This window comes from Callospermophilus lateralis, chromosome 15 (assembly GCF_048772815.1).
Source record: "Callospermophilus lateralis isolate mCalLat2 chromosome 15, mCalLat2.hap1, whole genome shotgun sequence".
Taxonomy (NCBI): Eukaryota; Metazoa; Chordata; class Mammalia; order Rodentia; family Sciuridae; genus Callospermophilus; species Callospermophilus lateralis.
The window spans coordinates 41,494,435-41,519,806 of NC_135319.1; the positions used below are offsets into that span (position 1 = coordinate 41,494,435).

The 25,372-nt window shown below is 36.6% G+C and overlaps 1 protein-coding gene, 1 non-coding gene and 1 pseudogene across 2 annotated transcripts; 1 reads left to right on the forward strand and 2 right to left on the reverse strand.

The window, feature by feature from the left end:
- Positions 1-24,937, forward strand: Kifbp (kinesin family binding protein). Its single transcript, XM_076834462.1, has 7 exons — positions 1-479; positions 8,678-8,776; positions 13,890-13,969; positions 14,288-14,471; positions 17,166-17,250; positions 20,025-20,140; positions 23,343-24,937. The coding sequence occupies exons 1-7, from the start codon at positions 54-56 to the stop codon at positions 24,216-24,218; spliced, it is 1,866 nt and encodes a 621-aa protein (XP_076690577.1). The 5' UTR covers positions 1-53; the 3' UTR covers positions 24,219-24,937.
- On the reverse strand, positions 1,758-1,854 carry LOC143381693 (U6 spliceosomal RNA; annotated as a pseudogene).
- LOC143381714 (U6 spliceosomal RNA) lies at positions 12,874-12,979 on the reverse strand. The gene has a single exon (XR_013088880.1). It is a non-coding gene; the product is annotated as a U6 spliceosomal RNA (small nuclear RNA).
- Positions 24,938-25,372: the final 435 nt, after the last annotated feature.

The following is a 25,372-nucleotide window of genomic DNA, read 5'->3' on the forward strand; positions in this document are numbered from 1 at the left end:
AGGCGGGAGTCCCAACTCCAAGCCCTGAGCGATCCCAGGCTGAGGAGGCCGCTATGGCGAGCGTTCCGCGTGTCGAAATTCGTGAGAAATTCCAGGCGGCTCTGGCCCTGTCGCGGGTGGAACTGCATAAAAACCCGGAGAAAGAGCCATACAAGTCGAAATACAGCGCCCGAGCACTGCTGGAAGAGGTCAAGGCGCTGCTCGGCCCAGCGCCTGAGGACGAGGATGAGCGGCCTCAGGCCGAGGACGGCTTGGGCGAGGGTGACCACGCCCTGGGGCTGCCCACGGAGGTCGTGGAGGCCGAGGGGCCCGTCGCCCAGCGGGCGGTGAGGCTGGCGGTGATCGAGTTCCACCTGGGGGTGAACCACATCGACACGGAGGAGCTGTCGGCGGGGGAGGAGCATCTGGTGAAGTGCCTGAGACTGCTGCGCAGGTACCGGCTCTCGCACGACTGCATCTCGCTGTACATCCAGGCGCAGGTGAGAGCAAGCGAGCGAGCGATCCGGGCCACCGCTGTGCTGCCAGCACTGGCCCCGCGGGGACCGCAAAAGGCGAGGGGGCGGAGGAGCTCCCGCGGTGGCCATGACCGAGGGAGGGCAGGGGGCTTTAGATGCCGTTTCCCCCCATGTTTTTGAAGCTTTGGGATGAGTCCCAGATAGGAGCTTTTTGACCTTCAAAAAAGTCTTAAGGATTTATTGCATTGTATCTAGATCTCCCACCGTCGGCATCCAAACTCCTCTCCACCCCCATCGTCCACTCATCATGCATTTGCTACTTAATTGTGGGCAAAGCCTCGGTTTCTAAAACCCCTTCATTGTAATGCGCTTTTTTTTTAAACTCTCGAGTTTTTGTTTTTGTTCAACTAAGAAAAAATCCGAATTAACTTATTATTTATTTATTTATTTTAAATTGTGGTACTAGGGATTGAATTCAGGAGCTTTTATCACTGAGCTACATCCCCAGTTCGCCTTCCCTTATTTATCTATTTATTTATTTATTAATTTTTAATTTTGAGGCAAGGACTCACCAGGTTGTTGAGACTTAACTTTGAACTTGCTATTCTCCTGCCTCAGCGCCCCACGTCGCTAGGATTACAGGTGTATACACCACCATTCCTGGCTCCAAAGTAATTTAAATCTTAAACTCTTCTCTCCAGGCACCATGCACACACCTGTAATCCCAGCGACTCTGGCGGCTGTTGCAGGAGAATCCCAAATTCAAAGCCAGCCTCTGTAATTTAGGCCCTAAGTAACTTAGTAAGACCTTATCTCAAAATAAAAAATAAAAAAGGCTGAGGATGTGGTTCAGTGGTTAAGCACCTCTGGGTTCACCCCCTGTACCAAAATCATCATCATATCATCATCATCATCATCATCATATTTGTTCTAATTAGTTATACATGATAGCAGAATGCATTTTGATTCATTGTACACAAATGTAACAAACTTTTCGTTTTTCTGGTTTTACATGATGTAGAGTCACACCACATGTGCAGGCATACATGTACCTAGGGTAATGATGTCCATCTCATTCCACCATTGTTCCTGCCCCCATGCCCCCTTCCCTTCCCTCTCTCCCCTTTTCCAAATCAGAGTTTCTCCATTCTCCCTACTCCGCCTCCCCTTCTCCCCCATTATGGATCAGCATCCACATATCAAAGAGAACATTCGGCTTTTAGTTTTTTGGGATTGGCTTACTTTGCTTAGCATTATATTCTCCATTTCCATCCATTTACCTGCAAATGCCATAATTTTATTAAAAATATGGAATGCTTCACGAATTTGTGTGTCATCCTTGCGCAGTGGCCATGTTAATCTTCTCTGTATCATTTCAATATGTACTGCTGAAGGGAGCACCAGAGTGCTCTTAATTCAAAACAAGGGCTGGGGATGTGGCTCAAGCGGTAGCTCGCTCGCCTGGCATGCGTGCGGCCCGGGTTCGATCCTCAGCACCACATACAAAGATGTGTCTGCCAATAACTAAAAAATAAATACTAAAAAAAATCTCTCTCTCTCTCCCTCTCTCTCTCTCTCTCTCTCTTTAAAAAAAAAAAAAATTCAAAACAAAATGTCAACTGGTAGTGGTAGTTTGATGCCTATAATCCCAGCTGCTCTGGAGACTGAGGCAGGAAGAGTTCAAAGCCAGCCTCAGCAAAAGCGAGGCCCTAAGCAACTCAGTGAGACCCTGTCTCTAAGTAAAATACAAAATAGGGCTGGATAATGTGACTCAGCAGTCAAGTGCCCCTGAGTTCAATCCCAGGTACCCCACTGCTGTCGGTTTTTCCTTACCATGTTCTCCAAGGAATTCCTACTCATTCTTCAGAATAGATCTCAAGAATCACCTCATTTTAATAACTTTCTTTGGACCATTTTTGTCCAAACTTATCTATATCTCATTTATTTGGTGCATGGTTTATTAAGAAATAAATCTGAGCCAGGCATGGTGGCTTGTATCTGTAATCCCAGTGACTCAGGAGGCTGAGGCAGGAATATTGCAAGTTCAAAACCAGCCTCAGCAGTTTAATGAGGCCCTAAGCAACTTTGGAGACTCTGTCTCAAAATAAATAAAACAAAAATAAAAAGGGCTGGGGGAAGATTCAGTGGTTAAACATCCCTGGATTCAATTCCCAGTACTATCCACCCACCCCGATAAAAAGAAGTAACTGCAGAGTGCTGTGATGCAGGCCTGTAATCCCAAAGACTTGGGAAGCTGAGGCAGGAGTATCACAGCAAGTTTGAGGCCAGCTTCAGCAATTAGCAAGATAAATTAAAAAGGACTGGTATGTTGCTTAGTAGGAAAGCATTCTTGGGTTCAATCCAATCTCCAATACCAAAAAAAAAAAAAAGTAAATCGAACAGTTTTTACATTCTGCATTGGGAACATAACACTTTTAAAATATGAATATAGGGCTGAGGATGTAGTTTAATTCGGTGGCAGAGCCAGTCTCTAGCGTGCATTAAGCCCTGGGTTCTGTCCCAAGCATCACCAAAATAAGTAAAAATGAAATAAAATATAAATATGTTTAAACTAGTCACACATGCAAGGTATCAGGTACTTTGCATAGACTTGCAAACCATTCATCCAGTAGTTATAGTTCATAATATTTGTGATCCAGGAAACATTTACCACAATTGCTCATATGGTAAGTAGGATTTAAGAAAAATATCAAAGTTTAGAAAGAAGTTGTATAAGTTATATTTTATTATAGCCCAGTAAAATTAAAAGCCATATGATAACAAGGAATCCACTCTTTTTGTTCACTATTTATAGCCCAGTACATGACATATAGTAGGCATATTCTAAATAATATTTGAATGGATGAATGATCTAATGAAATTCACAAAACATTGAATTCAAACAAAACCTGTTATTTGAATTTTCCTCTAACCATATAACCTAAAACCTTAATAAACGTTTAAAACTTGCTTCAATATTTCAAACAAAGAATTAGAATTAGGAATCTTCCCTAATGTAGTATCATTAGTATATACTGTATTTTCTTTTACTTTTTTATTTATTAGCAGTACTGGGGGTTGAACCCAGGACTTCACACATGCTAGGTACGAGCTCTACCACATCCTATCTCTTTTTATTTTTATTCTGAAACAGAAACTCATTAAGTTACCCCTACTGGCCTTGAACTTGGGATTTTCCTGCCTCAACTTTCCAAGGAGCTGGTATTACAGGAATAGCTGATATTACAGGTGTGTACCACCTACCAGCTATATATTATTGATTTTAAGATGCACACATTTCTGATATCTGAATTTGGAGTGCATTTTATGACTGATCAGTTTTATAATTATTAGTATTTTCTTGGTATATAAAATAATTGTGCGTCTTAAAATTGTAACATTTTACATTTCAGTGAAATACAGAAGAGTCATCCTTTGATATCTAGCTGTAAAGAATTGGTTGTAGGATCCCTGCTGATATTCTTAAGGATTATCTTAAGACTTTGGCTTAAAAATTCCACATCACTATTTCAAAGTAATTTTGGACCAGCACATGCCTGTAATACCAACTCCTTGGGAAGCTGAAGCAGAGAATTGCAAATTTGAGACCATCTTTAGCAGTTTAGCAAGACCCTGTCTCAAAATAAAAAATAAAAAGGACTAGGGATGTAACGATGTAGTTCGGTGGGAGAGTGCCTCTGCGTTCAATCCCTAATGGCTGCCCACCTCCTTAAAAATAAAATTTTTTAAATATAATTTGAGACATGTATGTAAACACATGTGAACATGAATATTCATTACAGCATTGTCAATTATTAATAAAGGAAATAATATAAATATGAGTGAGCATGTGATTGATTAAATTCTGTTACATCTAAACAAATACTATGAAATCATTAAAAAATAGTGATTTATATTTGTCAAAAAAAAATTGACAGTTTGGTATGTGCTACAATCCCAACTACTTGGGAGATCCCGTCTCAAAAAAAAAGTCACTATCAAGGTAAAGGGAGGAAACTATAAGCACATTTAGAATCTATATATAGACTGATTCAATTTTTGCGTAAGATTATATTCACATACATATACATATATAATAAGTCTGTATAATATATACATAATATATATATATATAAACACATATAGGAAAAGGTTGATAAGTATAGGTTCACGGGAATTGATGATATCTTCTCGGGAATGAACTACAGAACCTGAACCCACATTAGATAATCAAAAAAAGATTATTCCTGGGCTGGAGTTGTAGCTTAGTGGTAGAGTTCTTGCCTAGCATGGTGAGGCACTGGGTTCAATTCTCAGCACCACATAAAAAAAATAAAGACATTATGTCCATCTGCTGCTAAACAATATTTAAAAAAAAAAAAAAAAGACTATTTCTGCCGGGGCGCAGTGGTACACGCCTGTGATCCCAGCAGTTTGGGAGAGTGAGACAGGAGAATTGCGAGTTCAAAGCCAACCTCAGCAACTATGAGGCACTAAGCTACTCAGTGAGACCGTGTCTCTAAATAAACTAAAAATAAGGCTGGGGATATGGCTCAGTGGTTGAGTGCCCCTGAGTTCAGTCCCTGGTACCAAAAAAAAAAAAAGTCTATTCCTTTCTACCTTCACTGGGTTCTGGGAGCCCTAGGAACAATTATTCTGTCATATTCCTTCTGATCTTTGCTGTTACCAACGTCAAGATGGTAATGCTATCAACTAAACTTCCTATGAAATTAGTGGGTCACTCACCCTACTCCAAAATTTACACATGTATGGTACAAGAAATATTTTTCTTTGTTGTTCATAGCTGCATTGTGGTGCAACTGGTATACAATAAACTGCACTTTGTGTGTGTGTGTGTGTGTGTGTGTGTGGTGCTAGAAATTGAACCCAGGGCTTTGTGCATGCCAGGCAAGCACTTTACCAACTGAGCTATATCCCCAGCCCCTGAACTGCACATTTTTAAGTGTACAGTTTGATGAGTTTTGACCTATGTATGTACCTGTGAAATCGTTAGTGCAGTCAAGGTAATGAACATATATAGTACAACTAAGTTTCCTTCTGTTCCTGTGTAACACAAGGAGAGACCACTCTCCTTGCCCTTCACCCCAAATTTTCTAGAAAATTTTTAAATGGAACCATATATACTCTGGTTTTGGTCTAATTGTTTTGTTTTGTTCAGATTTTTTTCCACTCAGTATCATACTGTTTCATTTTTTTATCTACTGAGATGACCATTTTCCCCCCTTTTAGTCTGTTAGTGTGGTAAATTACATTTAATAAATTAAATTACATTTCTGGGATAAACTCTATTTGGCCAGAATGTGTACTGATATGTACTGTTATACTCAATTTGCTAAAATTTTGTTTAAAATTTTTGCATTTATGTTTATGAAGGATATCAGTGTAGTTTTCTTAATATAATTTCGATTTAATATGAGATGAGAAAGTGTTGTTTTGTTTTTTTGTTTTTGTTTTTGTTTTTTTTTAGTGTTCTACCTTTTCCCCTATGTTGTTTAGTATGAGGGCAAGAATATCATGTGTGAAAGATGCAGAACCTTCTGGTGTAGTTTTTCTTTTCTTTTTTCTTTTTTTTTTTTTTTGTGTAGTTTTTCTATCCTTAGACTTATATTGAATTTTAAAAGTAATTTACAGCTGGGTGTGGTGATTCATGCCTATAATCCCAGCAGATTCTAGGCCAGCCTCAGCAATTTAGTGAGATCTACAGCAATTTAGCAAGATCCTGTCTCAAAATAAAAAGGGGTAGGGATGTAGCTCAGTGGTAAACACCCTTGGGTTCAATCCCAAGTGGTAGAGCACCATGCTTCACATGCACAAGCCCTTTAGGGTCAATCCTCAGCACACTCCTCTCCCCAAATGGACATAAAATGTCGATAATGGACTGAATGTGGTGTGCATGCCTATATTCCCAGCTACTCAGGAGGCTGAAGCAGGAGGACAGCATGTTCAAGGCTAGCCTGGGCAATGTAGACCCTGTATGAAAATAAATAAAAAGGGCTGAGCTGGCAGAATTTTTGCCTAGCATGTGCATGGGGGCGGGGGGAGAAAAGTTGAATTTGACTATATTAGTAAAAAATAAATTTGTTATTTTTTTTCTCTATTCAAATTCATAGGCTCTTTCTTCTCTTCATGGATTCCTTGGAGGTCCATAGGCCCAAGGTTAAGAATTTCTGCATTAGAAACTATTTCTTTATCCTGTTCCCTCCCCTAGAGAAATAACAAAGATGGAAGAAACAGCCTCAGAAATACCTTGTGTCTAAAGGACTGTCCCAGGGGATGGGAGTCAGTCTAACCTAATTGTCTAAAGAGAGCTTTGTCTTCAGTATTCAGTTCTCATCATGTAAACAGTCCAGGTTTGCTTTGTAGAGCCTAATTAAAGAGGAATCATGTAGCAGGAAATGAAGAAAATGATTTAAAATGTTATTTAGGATAGAATCCTAAATCCAATCAACTCCTTAGCTTTTATGGTAGGAAAAGTAAGTTGGTGAAATTAAAATCAAAAAGCCATCAATATTGATAGGGTACAATTACAGAACATAATTTTTTATTTATTTTTGAATTTTTAATATTTATTTTTCAGTATTTGGCAGGCACAACATCTTTGTCTGTATGTGGTGCTGAGGATTGAACCCGGGCCGCATGCATGCCAGGAGAGCGCGCCACCGCTTGAGCCACATCTCCAGCCCCTAATTTTTTTATTATTGTTCAAAACATTACATAGCTCTTGATATATCGTATTTCATACCAAACATAATTTTTTAAGAACTCTCTGGAAACACAAAATGCTGTATTGTTTGAAATAGTAAACGTTAGAAATCTGACTTAACTGGTGAGAAAAAGCATATAGCATCTTCAGAATTTTTTTTTTCCCCTATACTGGGAATTAGAGACTGGGTCTCACTGAGTTGCTTAGCACCTCACTTTTGCTGAGGTTGGCTTTGAACTCATGATCCTCCTGCCTCAGCATCCCAAGCCACTGGGGTTACAGGTATATTTTTTATTTTGAGGCAGGGTCTCACTGAGTTTCTGAGGCTGTCCTTGAACTTGTAATTCTCCTGGCTCAGCTTACTGAGTAGTTGGGATTATAGATGTGTACCATTGTGCCCAGCAAGAATGTTTAAATAAATAAAATATTTAAGTGATCTCTGCAGGAAGTTGTAGTATTTTGAGGTTTTATTTTATTTTTTGTTGGTTTTTTTTTTTTTTTTCCTTTGAAAGTATTGTATATTTCTGGTTCATCTTTGTTTTTGTAGTACTTGGGGATTGAATTCAGGGCCTCACATGTGCTAGGTGAGTGTTCTACCACTATCTAAGGGATCTTGGCACAGCTTAGCTAAGTATTCCTCATCACATTGTTGACCTGCCAGGGCCCACTTGAAGACACTTAATAGGGGGAGGGTCTACTTCCAACTATTTATATGGTTGTTGGCAGAATTTAATTCCTCACTGGCTTTTTGTCTGAATGCTTTAGACTGTGACCTTTCTCAATCCTTTCCATATGCATTTCTTTTTCTTTTTTTGGTGGTACTAGAGATTGAACCCGGACACTGTACACTGAGCTACATCCCCAAATGTTGGGATTTTTTTTATGAGTATTTTTTTCTATTAACAACTTTATTTTATAACTTTATTTATATTTTTATAACTTTATTTTTATTTATTTTTTTATGTGGTGCTGAGGATCAAACCTAGTACCTCCCCTGTGCTAGGGAAGCACTCTACCACTGAGCTACAACCCCAACCCCTCTTGTTTTTTTTTTAAGTGGGGGTCTCATTAAGTTGCCATGGCTGGCCTTGCACATGTAATCTTCTTCTTCCACCTCCCAAGTAGCTTGGCCTTCCTGAAAGAGAGCAAGCAAGAAAAACACAAGATGGATGTCACAATACTTCAAAGCCTAGTCTTAGAAATAACTTTCCATCATTTCTGTTATATTCTATTCATCAGAAATAAGTCACTAAATCCAGTCCAAACTCAAGGAGAAGAGATTACACAAGGGCATGAATATGAATACTAGGAGGCAGTGGTCATTGGGTGTCCATCTTAAACAGTTGTCCTCTACACTACATATGGTTGATAGTATTATGAGTAACTAATCCATTGTTAATCAAAATCCAGTACTATTTGATTGGTTAATATTGAAACTATGTAATTACTTTAATTGGAAGTCTCATCATTGTTTGTTTTTCTTTTCTGTATTTTCCAGAATAACTTGGGTATTTTGTGGTCTGAAAGAGAAGAAATTGAAACTGCACAGGCTTACCTGGAATCATCAGAAGCACTATATAATCAATATATGAAAGAGGTATGTTACATGTCATAGTTTTTTAAGTTTTGATTGAAACTGGCTAAAAATTGATATGAAAATTCCTCATTCAAAATATTGGTGTGACTTTTTAGTGTATCCAGGAACTTCTTCATAAAGCTGTCTGAGAATCCATCTAATAGCTGAAACATGAGAGTCTTGGGGATTTCAAAACTAATCCTTGGTTAGTCGGGCTTGGTGCATGCATACGTCCTAGCTACTGAGTCAGGAAGTTGGCAAATTCAAGGTCAGCATCAGCAAATTAGGGAGACCCCCTTTCAAAATAAAGAATAAGAAAGGGCTGGGGATTTAGCTCAGTGGTAAAATGCCCCTGGGTTCAATCCTCAGTACCACAAAATCAATCAATCAATCCTTAGATAGAATATAATGGCAAAATACAATTATACAGGAAATATTCTAGTATTATCCTAAATACTATTTGGATATTTTTGTATTTTTAATCTAAAAATTCTATTTGTTTCCACTGCAAATAGCTGTGCTTAAAGAAAAGCAAACAAGAACTACTTGAGCCAAATATCTGCAATTTTTGAGGTAGTGATTCTTAATGGTTAGCATGCATCTGGAAGGCTTATTAAAACTCAGCAAGTTGAGCTGCCAGAAGTTTGGGGATGGGGCCTGAGAATTTTCTTTTTCCAGTGATTGACCCCAGGGCCATGTGCTCTACCACTGAGCTGTATCCCCAACCTAAGAATTTGCATTTTTAATCAGGTCCTCTATGATACTTATACTGCAAGTCCTGTGCTTTGAGACACTGCTTCAGAATGTTATTTTTTCCAATATTTCCTTTCTTTTTTAATCTATGAAATCTTTCTGAAATGCAGTATATGAAAACTATTTAATAAGCAGTTCAAAGTTGGGAATGGTGATGTGTGTCTGTAATTGTAGCTAACTTGGGAGGCTGAGGCAGGATTTCTTGAGCCCGGGAGTTCAAGACTAGCTTGGGAAACTTAATAAGATCCCCAACTTAAAAAAAAAAAAAAAAAAAAAAAGGCAGGTTAGAAAGGACCCTTCACCCAATCTATTGCAGATTCCTTCCTTCCTCCCCATCATGGTAGTACAAATAGATGCTATAGAACTTCTAGGACTCTGGGGAACTTAGGTTGAAAACTCACACTTGAGGAGCTCACAGCCCTGCAAAGGTGAGAAACCACTGTTTCCTTAATAAACTTTTTAATATAAGAAATTACTAGGCACAATATTTTCTGTCGCTTGCTCTTCATTAGTAATGTGCTTTAAAAATCCATTAATGGACTGGAGTTGTGGCTCAGTGGTAGAGTGCTTGCCTGGCATGTATGAGGCCCTGGATTCGATCCTCAGCACTGCTTATAAAGAAATAAAATAAAAGATCCATTGACAACTAAAGTAAAAATTTTTAAAAATCCATTAGTAAAAAGTTCTTGTTTCATTGAAGAATGTACCACTTAAAAGACTAAACATGCTTAGGTTGTAATTCAGTGGTAGATTGCTTGCCTAGCATATACAAAGCTCTGGGTTCAAACCCCAATAGGTAAAAAAAATTTTACAAAAATGTGTTTGCTAAATTCAGCCATCAGAATGCTTGACTACCGAAGGGTATAAAAGTTTCTGATAACCTAAGTTAGTAAAATTATAGTTAGTAGACACATAGCTTCCATTTAAGAACTTATGTGTGTGTGAGCCAGATGTGGTGGCATACACCTATAATCCCAGTGATTGAGGAGACTGAGGCAGGAGGCTTGCAAGTTCAAAACCAGCCTCAGCAACTTAGTGAGAATCTGTCTCAAAATTAAAAATAAAAAGGGCTAGGGTTGTGGCTCAGTGGTAAAGCACCTCTGGGTTCAATCTCTGGTACCCAAACAAAAAACAAAAATATGTATGTGCATGCGTGTGCACTACTGGGAATTAAGCCTGGGGTTGCTCTACCACTGAACTATATTCCCAGTTTTCCTATTTTTTATTGTGAGGCTGTCCTCAAACTTGGGACCCTTCTCCCTAGGCTCTCAAGTCATTAGGATTACAGGGATATGCCAATATTCCTAAGAAATTTTATGTACAGAAATTCTAATAGATTAATTATAGTCTTCAATAAACTTTTGCCTTCTAAAAGTTGGCAGTCTCTTTTTTTAATTAAAATACATTTTAGTTAATTTTGTTTTAAGGTTATTTGTGGCATTCCTTTAAATAACCAGAGATATTTTGAGGTTTCTCACAGTTATGAATCACTACCTTTTCAAGTTCACCACAAGGTTGCTAAATTCATGGTAAATTTTTATTTTCATTTTATTTGACTCGTCATAAGCCTTTGGCAGAGTTGACCAGTCTTCCTTGAAACACTTTTTGTACTTGGTTTCTAAGAGCATACTTGCCCATTTTTCTTTTAGATCTTTAATGTTTCTTCATTTCCTCAACCTTGAACACCAGAGTACCCAAAGTTCAGTCCTTGGACTTCCCTCCTTTTTCCATGTACATTCATTACAAATATTTTCTGCTGATGAATCATAAATTTTGTTTATCTCCAGCTTTACCTATCTGATTTTATACTCTGCTAATATGCTTTCTTTATTATATTTATATTTTTTCTCTTTGAGATGGGGTCTTGCTGTGTTGCCCAGGCTGACCTAGAATTCAAATTCGAGATCCTCCTGTTTCCCAAGTAACTGGGATTACAGGTGTGCGCACCTACATACCAAGCTGACATTTGCATTTTTTGTGGAGTAGGCATTTCTAAGACTACTATTTGAAAGTAGTTTTTTAATAATCTGATTCCCACCACTACCTATTTTCTCTTGCTACAGACACCAATTTCTTTCAGTTGTTGAAACCTAAAAACTTTGGAGACTTCTCTTTTTCTCATGCTCTATCCAATTGATCATCAAATCTTACTGATTCACTTTTTTCTTTCATTGTTTGTTTGTTTGTTTGTTTGGGGTACTGGGAATTGAACCCAGAACAACTGGGTTACCACTGAGCTACATCTGCAGCCCTTTTTATTTATTTTTTAAATTTTGAGACAGGGTCTCACTAAGTTGCTTAGGGCCTCACTAAATTGCTGAGGCTGTCATTGAACTTGCTATCCTCCTGCCTCAGCTTACTGAGTCACTGGAATTACAGGTGTGCACCACTGTGCCTGGGTTCCTTTCATGTTTTAATCTCACATTCTCATACCTGAAATAGTGTATAATATAAGGATACCAAGCACCTATAGTATTTTGTTTACAACTAGTTAAAGTCCCAGTACCAAAAATGCAAAAAACAAACAAAAAAATAGTGTTAATGTGGAAGCATAACATATAGCAAAACTCTATCTTTGGTTATACTCCTATTTGAGTTGAAAAGTGACTGAGTTGACTGTTCGTGTTACATACGAAGTGTGAGCCATATTGGTGAAGTAGACACATAAAGTAACACATTGATTAATTCCCTTCATCTGGATGGGGAGGAGCTATTAAATAGCCCTCAGAACTGTTGAGGGGATTTCTGAACTACTTATCAGTTGTATCTGCCTTGGCCTTGCTTCCTATCTTGGTTTTTATTTTCCTGAGTTCAAGGAGCCCAAGCTGTGATGCTTCTAGTGTTTATGTCAAAGTTTAAGATCTCATATTTTATGGAAAGGATTGCAGCTTTGGAGTTTAATGAATTCAGTTAAAAGCAAGGATGGGGTCCTTAGGGTGTAGCTCAGTGGTAGAGTGACATGTTTAGCCTGTGTGAGGCTTGGGGATCAGTTCCCAGCACCATAAGCAAAACAAAACAAGGATGAACTTGTAAATAGGAGTGCCTTCATAGAATGAGGCAGAGGTTAGGAGCTCTGCTTTTACGGAATACTTAAGATCATATTGTAAATGATTTATAAATATTAACTTAATCCTGAAGACACCCTTATGAGGTAGGTACTGATTTTCATTTGTTTGTTTTGAGATACTGGGGATTGAAACCAGAGACTTTGCCACTGAACCACACCCCTTTTAATTTTATTACTTTTATTTTTTATGTTTTTTATTTAATTTATTTAAAAATATTTATTAGAACATAACAGCTATATAAAATAGTGTGGTTTATTTTGACATTTTCATAAATGCATATAGTACAGTTTGCTTCATAAGAATATGGAACACTTCAGAATTTGTGTGTCATCCTTGCACAGAGAACATGCTACTTTTCTTATATCATTCCAGGTTTCAGTATATGTGCTGCTGAAATGAGCACCCTTTTCATTTGTTATTTTGAGACAGGGTCTCACTAAATTGCTGAGACGGGCCTTGAGCTCATAATCCTTCTCCTTAGCCTTCCTTATCACTATGATTACAGGCATGTGCTACCATGCCCAGTTTATGTAGGTTTTTTTTTTTTAATTTAAAAAATTTTATTTTTGCAAATGGCAATTATTATGTTTTTTAAAGTGCTTTTTTACTAGATAAAAATTAAGATTTAAAATACTTAAATAACCTATACATCTTAAGCCTACGGGTGGTAGCACCTTCCTATAATCCCACTATTTGGAGGCTTAAATGGGAAGATTGTTGAGCCCAGGTGTTTGGGTCAGCCTGGCAACATAGCTATATCATGACTCAAAAAAGAAGGAGAAAAAATGAAAGAAAAGAAAAAGAAATACATCTCTAAAAAGCAAATTGGATTTATTTCATATTTTTAGTTTTACTGCAGTAGCAATTGAAATTTTTTCCAAGCAGGAGCTGTTAGGCAATCTTTTATTTGTTTGACTCTTGGATACTGTGGTTAAGAAAATGATTTCATGGGTAACATGAAAATGAACTAATAAAAAATGAGGTGTAAGGTGTGTTGAGCTTTTGCAGGGAGGTTGTAGATTGAATTCAGGGTCTCTTGCATGCCAGGCAAGCACTACCACTGAGCTACACCCCCAACCCTTTTTAATTTTATTTTGAGACAGGTTTCCACTGAGTTGCTTAGGTTGGCCTCAAATTTGTGTTCTTCCTAACTCAGCCTCATAAATAACTGGAATTACAGGCATAGGTTAGCTACCATGCTGCCTATGTTGAGCTTTTAGAAATGAATATTTCCATTTCCTCCAGAAGAGGGCGGTAGGTGTTTAAAATGTTTAAAATTTGACTGAGCTTTCCTTCTTTAATGTTGTTCATAGATTGGGAGTCCTCCTCTTGATCCTACAGAACATTTTCTTCCTGAAGAAGAAAAACTTACTGAACAAGAGAGATCAAAAAGGTTAGTAAATTTAGAAATCGCAGATATTTCCACATAGAGTGACTATTCAAAAAAAGCACAATGTTTGCTACTTGAGGCATTTATCAAGGTTGCAGAGTGTGGATTCTGATGTGAATAAAACTTCCATTTGCCACTTACAAGTTATGTGTAACATAACTTTGATCTAGTTCAAATCTGAGACTCAGTTTCCTCAACTGTCAAGTAGATACAAGAATGAAACATAACTCAAAGTGTTGGTGAAAGGATCAAGATAAATATATATGAAATTTACTAAATAAACCATAAGCCATTATGAGAATATTAATCTTTTTTTCACAGATTTGAGAAGGTTTATACTCATAATCTATATTACCTGGCTCAAGTCTACCAGCATATGGAAATGTTTGAGAAGGCTGCTCATTATTGCCACAGCACACTAAAACGCCAGCTTGAGCATAATGCCTACCATCCTATGGAGTGGGCTATTAATGCTGCTACTTTATCACAATTTTATATTAATAAGGTAAGCTTGATAGTTATCTAACAGACTAATAGTGAGCATAAATGTAAAACCAATAGTACACATCTTTCAAAAACAGTTAGCTTGCATTTTATGTATTTATTTGTGGTACTGGGGATCAAACCCAGGGCCTTGTACATGGTAGGCAGGAATGCTACCCCTGAGCCACATCCCTAGCCCAGGTAGCTTACAGTTTATGATGTAAAATTGGACAGAAAAATACAGTCCTCTTTGCTAGTGTATTAAAATACTGTAGCTTTTGTTGCATGAATTTTTTTTGAGTCTTATAAAATAATGAGTTTTATCATTGTCTTTCATGTTGCTAGCCCCCAAAATATGAGTTATCTAAGACCAATTTTTTATATAGGAATTCTATTTCAATTCACTTTAGTGATATGTTACCTTAAATTGCAGATTTTATCTTGTTATAGATATAACTTTATCTTTATGTAATGGTAATCTTATAACTATGAGAATTTGTCTGAGGAAGTTGACTGTTAAATGTGGGCTTTGATAAAAGCATGTGATACATTTCGGTTATTTTTTAGAATTAACTCCTCTATAATAATATCTCTGCTGAGTTCCAGAGTTCCACGTTTTCTGACACACCTCTGGACTATTACCCAGGGACAAATTTAGACTTCTTAGTTGTTTTTCAGAATTGCTCACAACCATGTTGATGTACTCTTAATGGACCCTTTTCTTTTTTAGTCCTTAAATTTCTAATGCTAAAACACTTTTAAACCACCTTTCCCAAACAGATTTTTATTCATCCTCAATAAAATATTTTAGTAAAAATTACTTTTATTTGTATTTCTGATTCACAAGGCTCTCTGAAATTTGGTAATTCTCTGCTTATCAGAGTTCCTTCTGTTCATTTCTTTGGTTACCTGCTACCTTACCCTGGGGCCTTTATCCTTCTTAAGCTTTTTGTTAGTGTTGGTTCTGAAAATGCGCCCTATGTTTAAAGTATTGTCCCACAGAATTTCATTCAGAAAAACTATTAGCAGGAGAGAAAGGGCTGTGGTGACTGCAGCATCGCTTCTAGGACTTTGGTCTAAGATCAAGTGTGTAAGTAACGCTACTGCATATATATCAGAGCATTCAGCTAAACCTAATTCTCATGAATCCATCTCATTGTGGACATCATCAAAAAGTGCCTCTGCTTGTGGGTCCTTTTGATATAGCTATTGAAGGCCCCTTGTTTGTTTTATTTAGCAACTTTAAAATTCTCACTATGATTTTAATTAATACTTAAAACTCCATGCATATTGATAGTTCTAAGATATCTGGATATGAATGTAAAGTATGATTGAAGAATTTGAAGTTGCTAAGCATTACTTACGTGGAGCATGCAGTAATTTTCATGAGCACTTCTTTCACCCCACACTTTTGTTTCTTACCAAAGTGTTCTGTAAGTTTTTGTTACAACCAAGTTATATTTTAAAAAGAGGATTTGAACCATGTTTTAAAATGCAGTTGTCATTTGTGTCATTATCATCTTCACCCAGTTCCAGTGATGAGTATTTGCTCTTCGGTGAGTCCCTACCTGGCAGGTGCTAAAGTCCCACATTTACCAGCCATCTGGAAGGCACAGGGCATTCACTGATCCTGGCAGTGGTTGCTTACAGGGAGCCAGTCTGGACGAAGCCGAAGTGATAATGATGGCTATAGAGGGGTAGTAGAGGGACAATTAAAGTTTCTTTATGTAAAAATTGTAACCTTTTGGCTTTCAAGATTTGACACCAACATTTTGATGTACGGATGTTGCTGGGCTAATATTATACATGCTGCCCAACTGTTCCCAAGTTATCTTCTGAGTTCACCATAATGGAGAGATGAATTTAATGCTGAGGTTTTAAAGTCACAGCTAACCATTAAATGTCTTTCATATTTACAAATATGAAGTACACGCTCTATTTAATGATGGTGGCCTCCAACTAAGAGTTGGACTGTATTAACTTTGTATTTCTTCTGGGTGAGCTTGTGACTTACATGACAAATGCACTGTTTACATTAACAACAAAATCTTTTTTAAATGTTTGAGAAGATTTTCATGCCCATATTTGAATTATGAACTCTTTTAAGTGTTAAAGAGTTATTAGTAAAGCATTTCTCAACAGTTTATTTGTCAAAATCTATTGACTTTAAAACTTGATGGGAAGCTTCATTGTCTGTAAATTCCAAAGATTTTAGGAGACAGGAATCGCTTTCTATCAGAATATCTCCTTTTTCCTTTGGATTATAGGGTGTAAAGGGATCTCTAAATCTAATAAAAATTAAATCTTTAGTTCTCTGACAGATGGTCAATGTTCTAAGAATTTATTGTACCTGGAACTTTGGCTTTTTAGACTGAACCAAAAGGTCTTGCTGAGGTAGTTTGAGTCTAGGATGATAGCTATCCCTATATATGTACTGGTTATGTGAGGAGAGCTAGTTTTTAAGCTGCAGTTATCTTTCAGCCAGTTTGGGTTTTTATTAAAGAGTTTGGGACAGTGCTACTTTATCTCTGAGGTAACTATTTACTTGATAATACTATAATATATTTTCATACTTCTTAACAATTATACTGGACCTCCTCAGTGGTGGATTTAACCTGATAGTATAGTTTTTCCCATGTTAATAAACTTTTGCAAGTATCAGTTGCAAATGAAACTATACAATAGTTATATTTGTTCTTATTTATTTTCCCAACAGCTCTGCTTTATGGAGGCCAGGCACTGTTTATCAGCTGCTAATGTTATTTTTGGTCAAATTGGAAAGATTCCAGCCACAGAAGACAGTAAGTTTATGTGTGCATGTTTTATTATAGCTTCTTAAAAATTATTATTTTGAAATTATTTTAAACTTTAAAAACAACTACCATGTACTGCCTCTCCTAAATTCACTAATTTTAATATTGTTGTCCCATTTTCCTTTTCTCTCTGAAACACGTGAAGAAGATCACCTGCATTAAATTCCTTTATCCCTTTAAAATACTTCATTGTGTATTTCCTAAGAACATCTTTTTGCATAATCATGGAACAGTTAGCAAATTCAGGAACTGTAACATTGATAGTTTGTTTATCTATAATGTTCATTTCTATTTCATCAGTTGATCAGTTGTCTCCATAATATTCTTTTTTTTTTGGTACTCGGGATCAAACCTAGCGGCATTTAACTACTAGCCACGTCCCCAGCTCTTTTTTTTTTTTTTTTTTTTTTTTTTTTGGTGGTGTTAGAGATTGAACCCAGGGTCTTGTACATGTGAGGCAAGCACTCTATCAACTGAGCTATATCCCAGCCACGCCCAGCTCTTTTTTATATTTTATTCTGAGACACTGTCTTGCCAAGTTGCTTGGGGCCTTGCTAAGTTGCTGAAGTTGGCTTTGAACTCATGAATTCAGCCTCCTGAGCCACTGGGATTACAGATGTGTGCCACCACATTCAGCTAGCCTTTGAATTTATCACATCATATTTTTTAAGAATATAAACCAATTTCATAGAATTTCCATTAATTGTGGTTTGTCTGAGGTTTCCTTACGTCAAGATCAAGATTACATTTTTGGTAGGAATACTACACAAATAAATGATGTGTTTTCATATCTGTCTTTCTAATTATAGAGTTTTATATAACCTCTAAAAAAAAAATCAGTTGCTGGATGTGATGGCACACGCCTGTAACCCACAAGTTGGGAAGCTGAGCCAGGAGAATCCCAAGTTCAAGGGCAGCCTCAGCAATTTAGCAAGACTCTAAGCAACTTAGCAAGACCCTGTGTCAAAATAAGAAACCAAAGGGGCTGGGGATGTAACTCAGCGGTAAAGCACCTCTGGGTTTGATCCCCAGTACCAAAAAAAAATTTTTTTTTTAATTTAAAAAATCACTACTGTGTTTTTGAGTCATTTAACAGGTTTTGCAATAAATTCACCATTTTGTTTATCCTCTGATTTTGTAATTTGACATTTAACAGTCTCTACCTAAAAGGTTTTAGATTTTGAAATATCATTTTTAGTTCTGGATGGACACAATACCTTTATTTTATTTTTATGTGGTGCTAAGGATCAAACCCAGTGCCTCACGCATGCTAGTTGAGTGCTCTACCACTTGAGCCACAACCCAGCCCTACAAGTGAGTATTTTTATTGTGGATTAGAAGAATATAGAGGCTCTGAAGAGTTAAAGAAATGCAAATTATCAAATTAATAGTTGATTTTCCCTTTATGTACTACTATTTTGGATTAATTATAGATTAGTAGAAGTTTAAAAAGCACTTGTCTCAAAAGAAAAATTAGTAACAGCTAAACCACCATTGAGGTATCATTTGTTTTTAATATAGAAAGCTTTGAGGGCTGCAGATGGAGCTCAGTGGTAGAGCATGTGCTTAGCACACACAAAGCCCTTGGCTCCATCCCCAGTGCCCCCAGCCCTCCCTGCTAAAGAAAAAGAAAAGAAAGAAGAAAGATTGGGGGGGAAAAAAAAAGGCAGTGTCCAATATTTTCAAAATGCTTTCTGTGAGCCTTCTCAAATATTTGGTTAGAATATTTGTTGAAAATAATTTGCTAGTATTTGTTAAGAACATTTAAAATTGTGTAAAATCTTTGACCTAATAAATTCCATTTTAAGAATTCGTCCTAAGGAAGTAATCCAAAATCCAGATTTATGCAAATAGATTTTCATGTTTAAATCAGAAATAGTGAAGAACTAGAAACAATTCCCTATATTAGAATAGTTAAAATATAAAATATTCATTTAATTGTATAGAATATGTACTTTAAAATGAAGCTATGGGATTGATAATGATATGGATAAACTTTTATTAGTATAATGTATGAATAAAAAGTTATGTTCAAAATCCATTGTACAAGCTGGGTGTGGTGGCATGCCTATAATCCTGATGACTCAGTAGGCTGGGGAAAGAGGGTTGCAAGTTAAAGTCCAGCCTCAGCAACTTAGGCCCTAAGCAAGTTAGCAAGTCCCTGTCTCAAAATAAAAAATAAAACAAAGGACTGGGATTATAGTTTATTGGTAAAGTGCCCCTTGGTTCCATCCCAAGTGTCAAAAAAAAGAAAATCCAATATGTATTGTTTCCTTAATTTTCATTTGTACATAAAATGTAAGAAAGAATTAGAAAAGTGCAAAAAAATAGCAGTAAGTACCCTCCGGTGGTGGGATTTGGGGTGGGATTTCTTTTTCCCCCTGCTTCAGTGAAAATCTGATACATTTATAGTCAGAAAAAAAAATGATATAAAAAAGAATACAGGGTGCTAGAGTTGTGGCTCAGCGGTAGAGCGCTCACCTAGCATGTGTGAGGCACTGGGTTTGATCCTCAGCACCACATAAAGTAAAAAACAAAGACATTGTGTCCACTTATAACTATAAATAAATAAATAAATGTTAAAAAAAAAAAAAGAATATGGGTGCTAGGGATATAGCTCACTTGATAGAGTGCTTGCTTCACATGCACAAGGCCATGGGTTCAATCCCCAGCACCAAAAAAAAAGAAGAAGAAGAAAAGAATACACAATGAAAATTATAATTTTGACTATTAACTTAGACAAATCTTGTGTGTAATTTTAGCTCCTGAAACTGAAGGAGATGTGCCAGAGCTTTACCATCAAAGAAAAGGGGAAATAGCAAGATGCTGGATCAAATATTGTTTGACTCTCATGCAGAATGCCCAACTTTCCATGCAGGTAATCCAGAAGTTGCCTTTTCTTTCTAAAATGAGTAGGATGTAAGTAAAAGCTCACAGTGAGGACTGTACTCATTGGGCTCACTGTGTGTTTTTTTATGGAAGGCACGTAGAATGCTCAGTATTTATTTCTTGTTATTATTATTCATCATTCAAGGCCTATCTTAAATACCTCTTCTTTCATGCAGACTTGCCTTTTCAGATTTATGGTTAAATATATTTATGAATATAAATATTCATTAGAATATAAGCTCCTCGGAGCAGTAGAATCTGCATCATATTTGTATTATATTATTGCCTTCAGGCACAATAGGTTCTCAAAAGTAATTATTGATTGGGCTAGAGTTGTGGCTCAGTGGTGGAGTGCTTGCCTTGCCCAAGTGAGACACTGTGTTCAATCTTAAGCACCATGTAAAAGTAAATAAATAAAGATATTGTGTTCATCATTAAAAATAATATTTTTTAAAAAGTAATTATTGAATGAATAATTCTTTTTGTCTTACAGATGTTCTCTCCCTTTTTTAAACTTCATAGAATTTTTTTGCCCCTTCCTAAGTCAATTTTGTTTTGTGTTATCCCTAGTTGTTTTAAGTATCTAATTGTTTTGTAGTATCTTATTCCTTTATTTTATCTCTGTTGTTTGTTTGGTTTGATTTGGTTTTATTTTGGTACTGTTTGAGACTCTCTCTCAAAATAAAGTAAAAAGGCTAGGCACGATGGCACATGCCTATAATCCTAGTGACTCAGGAGGATCCAGAGAGTTCAAAGCCAGTCTCAGCAGCTTAGCAAGGCCCTAAGCAGCTCAGTGAGACCCTGTCACTAATAAAATAAAAAAGGGCTAGGGATGTGGCTCAGTGGTTAAGTGTCCTTGGGTTCAATCCCTGGTACTAAAAAAATAAATAAATAAATAAATAAAGTGAAAAGGGCTGGGGATATAACTCCTTGGCAAAGTGCCTATGGGTTCAACCCCGAGTATCCTAGTTCCTAACCACTAAAGAGGAAAATGAAATGAATTATTTGGATGCAGTCTGTTCAGTAGATACACAGACTTTACTGGGGGAATTATTGTGCTTTTGTTTTTCTCTGTGTATATTAAACTATACTTTTTAATAGTAAATAATACAAAACTTTGTGAAACTACTGAACAAAAGAAAACTAAACTAATAAACCTGGAATATCTCAGAAACATCAATCTTGAAAAAATGAGATTATTTTAAAGGAAGAAGGTAAAGATAAGGTATATTAGGGAGAGAGGAGATATAGGGAGAACAGCTGTGGGCTTTTACCTTTTTTAGAGAAAGAGCTGTCAGCTTTCTTCTGGTCAGGTGAGGAAGACTGTGGAAAAGGATGATTGTAAGGTCTATTAGAGCACGAGTGGGCTAATGAAAGCAGACAGCTCAGAGAATATGGGAACAGATAAGATTTAGAGGCTAATGACCTATACTTAAAGTAATAATGTCAAGTGAAATACACTACGGCTGAAACTTTTTAACTTTTATCCTTCACTGAGTTGCTGTTTCTAGCCTGGGAACTAGAACTTTATATTTGGTTAGTTTAAACTCAAATATTTGCCTCACTACTAAATTACTCACATTTTCCTTAATCAACATTTTTGTTTATTTACCTTCAGCTTCATCCTTTGATCATCTGATTGTTTATCTGAAAATCATTTCCTCCATTTTAAGCTTTAAACATGCACAATTTTTTTCAGTTAGGCATTTATTTATGCCAACTTGCTGCCAGTTATTGTCCAAGGTTCAAGGGATGTTATAATGAACAAAAATAGACACGGTTCCATAAAAGAGAGAAACATACCATGAGAGGGCACAACAGGAAGAAATACCAATCCAAGCAACCTCCAGGCATGAGTAGGAAATACCAGCCTGGAGAAAGGAAAAAGCACATTCCTGGGAGCTGAAACGCGTGTTTAAAAATTCTATGGCAGGGCTGGGGTTTTGGCTCAGTGGTAGAGTGCTCGCCTAGCATGAATGAGGCACTGGGTTTGATCCTCAACACCACATAAATGTAAAATAAAGATATTGTATCCACCTAAAACTGAAAAAAAAAAATTAATTAAAAAAAATTCTATGGTATAATGGAGATTGGCATCCAAAGGGATGCAGCAGAAGCCAAGTAAATTTGGAGCAAAGCAAGAGAAAGTATAATACAGGACAAAGTGGGTTAGAAAGGGACTGAAGCTAGCAGGCCTCGAAGGATTGATGTCTTTACAGCAAGAGCATCGAAGCTTTGTCAGGTGTTTGGAAAAATCAGTAGACAATGTCAAGTTCTAACTTTCAATTTTATTGGTTAGGAAGAACTTAACCTCTCCTCCCTCCTTCCCTACCTCTCTTCTGTCCTTCCTTCCTCCTTCCCTCCCTTCCTTTCTTTCATCAAACTCAGGGCTTTGTACATTCTAGGCAACTGCATTACTACTGAGCTACACCCCAAGCCCCAGCATACTTAAATCTTTTTGTGGTCGTTATTCCCCTTCACAGATGACTTTGTGAAGGTAGATTTAACTGTGTCTTCACTTTAGTATTTTTAGAGCATTTCTCTGTAATATATTTCACTAAATAACTTATAGCATAAATATATCAGTAATCTTCTTGGTATCCCTGTGAAAGATTTTTAGGATATTGATTACAGTCTTATTACAATGTTAAAAAATAAATATAGGGGTTGGGGGTGTGTCTCAGTGGTAGAGCACTGGCCTAGCTTATGTAAGGCCCTGGATTCAATGCCAGCACTACAAAACAAAATAATAATAATAATAATAATATACTAATGGATTACAGGTGTATGATATTTCACAATGTTCAAAGTACTTAAATTTGCAGCATTAATCTTGTTTGAAGCATAACTGTATATAAGTTTTAAGTTCCCTGGAGAGGATAAGGAACATGTAAGTGGTTCTCTTTGCAACTTTTTTCACATTTTTTAATTTTTAATATAGTTGGAAGACTATATTAAACAATATCTAAAATTATAATACCTGTGTGCTGGTAAGATAGCTCAGGGGTAGGATGGTTGCTTAGCATGACCAAGGCCCTGAGTTCTGTCCCCAGTATTGAAAACAAAAAAAAAAAACATTATACTTCCCTTAGCCAGGCTGAGAAGTAAAAGAGTTTTCTTTACTCTTTAAGTTTTATTTGACAATTGGAGATAAGTGACCTACTTAACCATAAACTATCTTTTTCTTTCAGGACAATATAGGAGAGCTTGATCTTGACAAACAGTCTGAACTTAGAGCTTTAAGGAAAAAAGAACTAGATGAGGAAGAGAACATTAGGAAAAAAGCTGTGCAGTTTGGAACCGGGGAACTGTGTGATGCCATCTCTGCAGTAGAAGAGAAAGTGAGATATTTGAGACCTTTAGATTTTGAAGAAGCCAGGGAACTTTTCTTGTTGGGTCAGCACTATGTCTTTGAGGCAAAAGAGTTCTTCCAGTTTGATGGGTATGTCACTGACCATATTGAAGTTGTCCAAGACCACAGTTCTCTGTTCAAGGTGCTTGCATTCTTTGAAACTGACATGGAGAGGCGGTGCAAGATGCATAAACGCAGAATAGCAATGCTAGAGCCCTTGATTGTAGATCTGAATCCACAGTATTATCTGTTGGTAAACAGACAGATTCAGTTTGAAATTGCACATGCATACTATGATATGATGGATTTGAAGGTTGCCATTGCTGACAAGCTAAGAGATCCTGATTCACACATTGTAAAAAAAATAAATAATCTTAATAAGTCAGCATTGAAGTACTACCAGCTCTTCTTAGACTCCCTGAGAGACCCAAATAAAGTATTTCCTGAGCATATAGGGGAGGATGTTCTTCGCCCTGCCATGTTAGCTAAGTTTCGAGTTGCTCGTCTCTATGGCAAAATCATCACTACAGATCCCAAGAAAGAGCTAGAAAATTTGGCAACATCATTGGAACATTACACATTTATTGTTGATTACTGTGAAAGGCACCCTGAGGCTGCCCAAGAAATAGAAGTTGAACTAGAACTTAGTAAAGAAATGGTTAGTCTTCTCCCAACAAAAATGGAGAGATTCAGAACTAAGATGGCCCTGACTTAATCCTGTTGTTAAAGAAAGGAAATGTGCAATATCAAAATGATTCTTCCTGTAGTCAAACAGGCCCAATTCCATTGTGATGTTTACCTCCAGAGCCAGATGAATGCAGTTTGAGCATGAGATTCATTCATATCACCTGAGTCTTTGTTAGGACCTGAAGTAGCATAAGTTAATAATTTATGCCTAATTATGTAAATTGCATTGTTAAAGTGACATGTCATTTGTATTTTAGATTGCCTGTTTTTTATTTAAGTATAAACATTTCCTGCCTCAGTTTCTAAATGTAGATTTTTTGTTGACTAGTACTGGATAGATTTCCTTATAAGGAGGACTGCTTGGTAATGTACCTGGGAGACAAGTCTGTTACTGTATTAAGTTTGAAAAAGTAATTTCTTGTAGTAAAAATTCTTACTAAAATGTTTTCTTTCCTAAATTCTCAATGAAATCTTTCCCTTTTGGAAATACTAAAAATTAAGTTACACTGGGCACAGTGGCACGCACACCTGCAACTTGGGAGGCTGAGGCTGGAGGATCTAAAATTCAAGTTCAGTCTCAGCAATTTAGACCCTATCTCAAAAAATAAAAAGGACTGCAGCTAAAGTCCAATGGTAAAGCACCCCTGGGTTCAGTCCCCAGTAGCAAAAAAATAATAATAACCCTAAGTTATATTGTTATAAAGTGTTATAAAATGGCTTATTTGTCTCAATTATTGGGGGGGAAAGACCTTGGAAGTATAATAAATGAACTTATTTCAACTAATAAAGGCTTCCATTTCCTTTTTTATTTTCTTTTTAAAAAGATGATTTTATTTTTGTCACCTCAAATATATTAGCTTATTTAAAGCCAAAGAATATTTCTCCAAAAATATTACACAGTTAGAAAACACTAAATACCATTCATTTAATGAATGTTTATTGAGCTTGTACTATGTGCCAAAAAATCTTACAGGCTATAGTTTCTCATCAGAGGATCCTGCTGTGTTTATAAATCTTTAAGCTCTGTTGAAAAATATATATATATCATTATTAATATGTTAGTCATTTTAAGAAATACAGAATTGAAATGGCATCCCAGTTTACCTTGGTTGTAAAATTTAATATGGAGAATACCTCTATATGTTGACTTGCCTATTAATTTGCTTCTGAAAGCTTAGGACT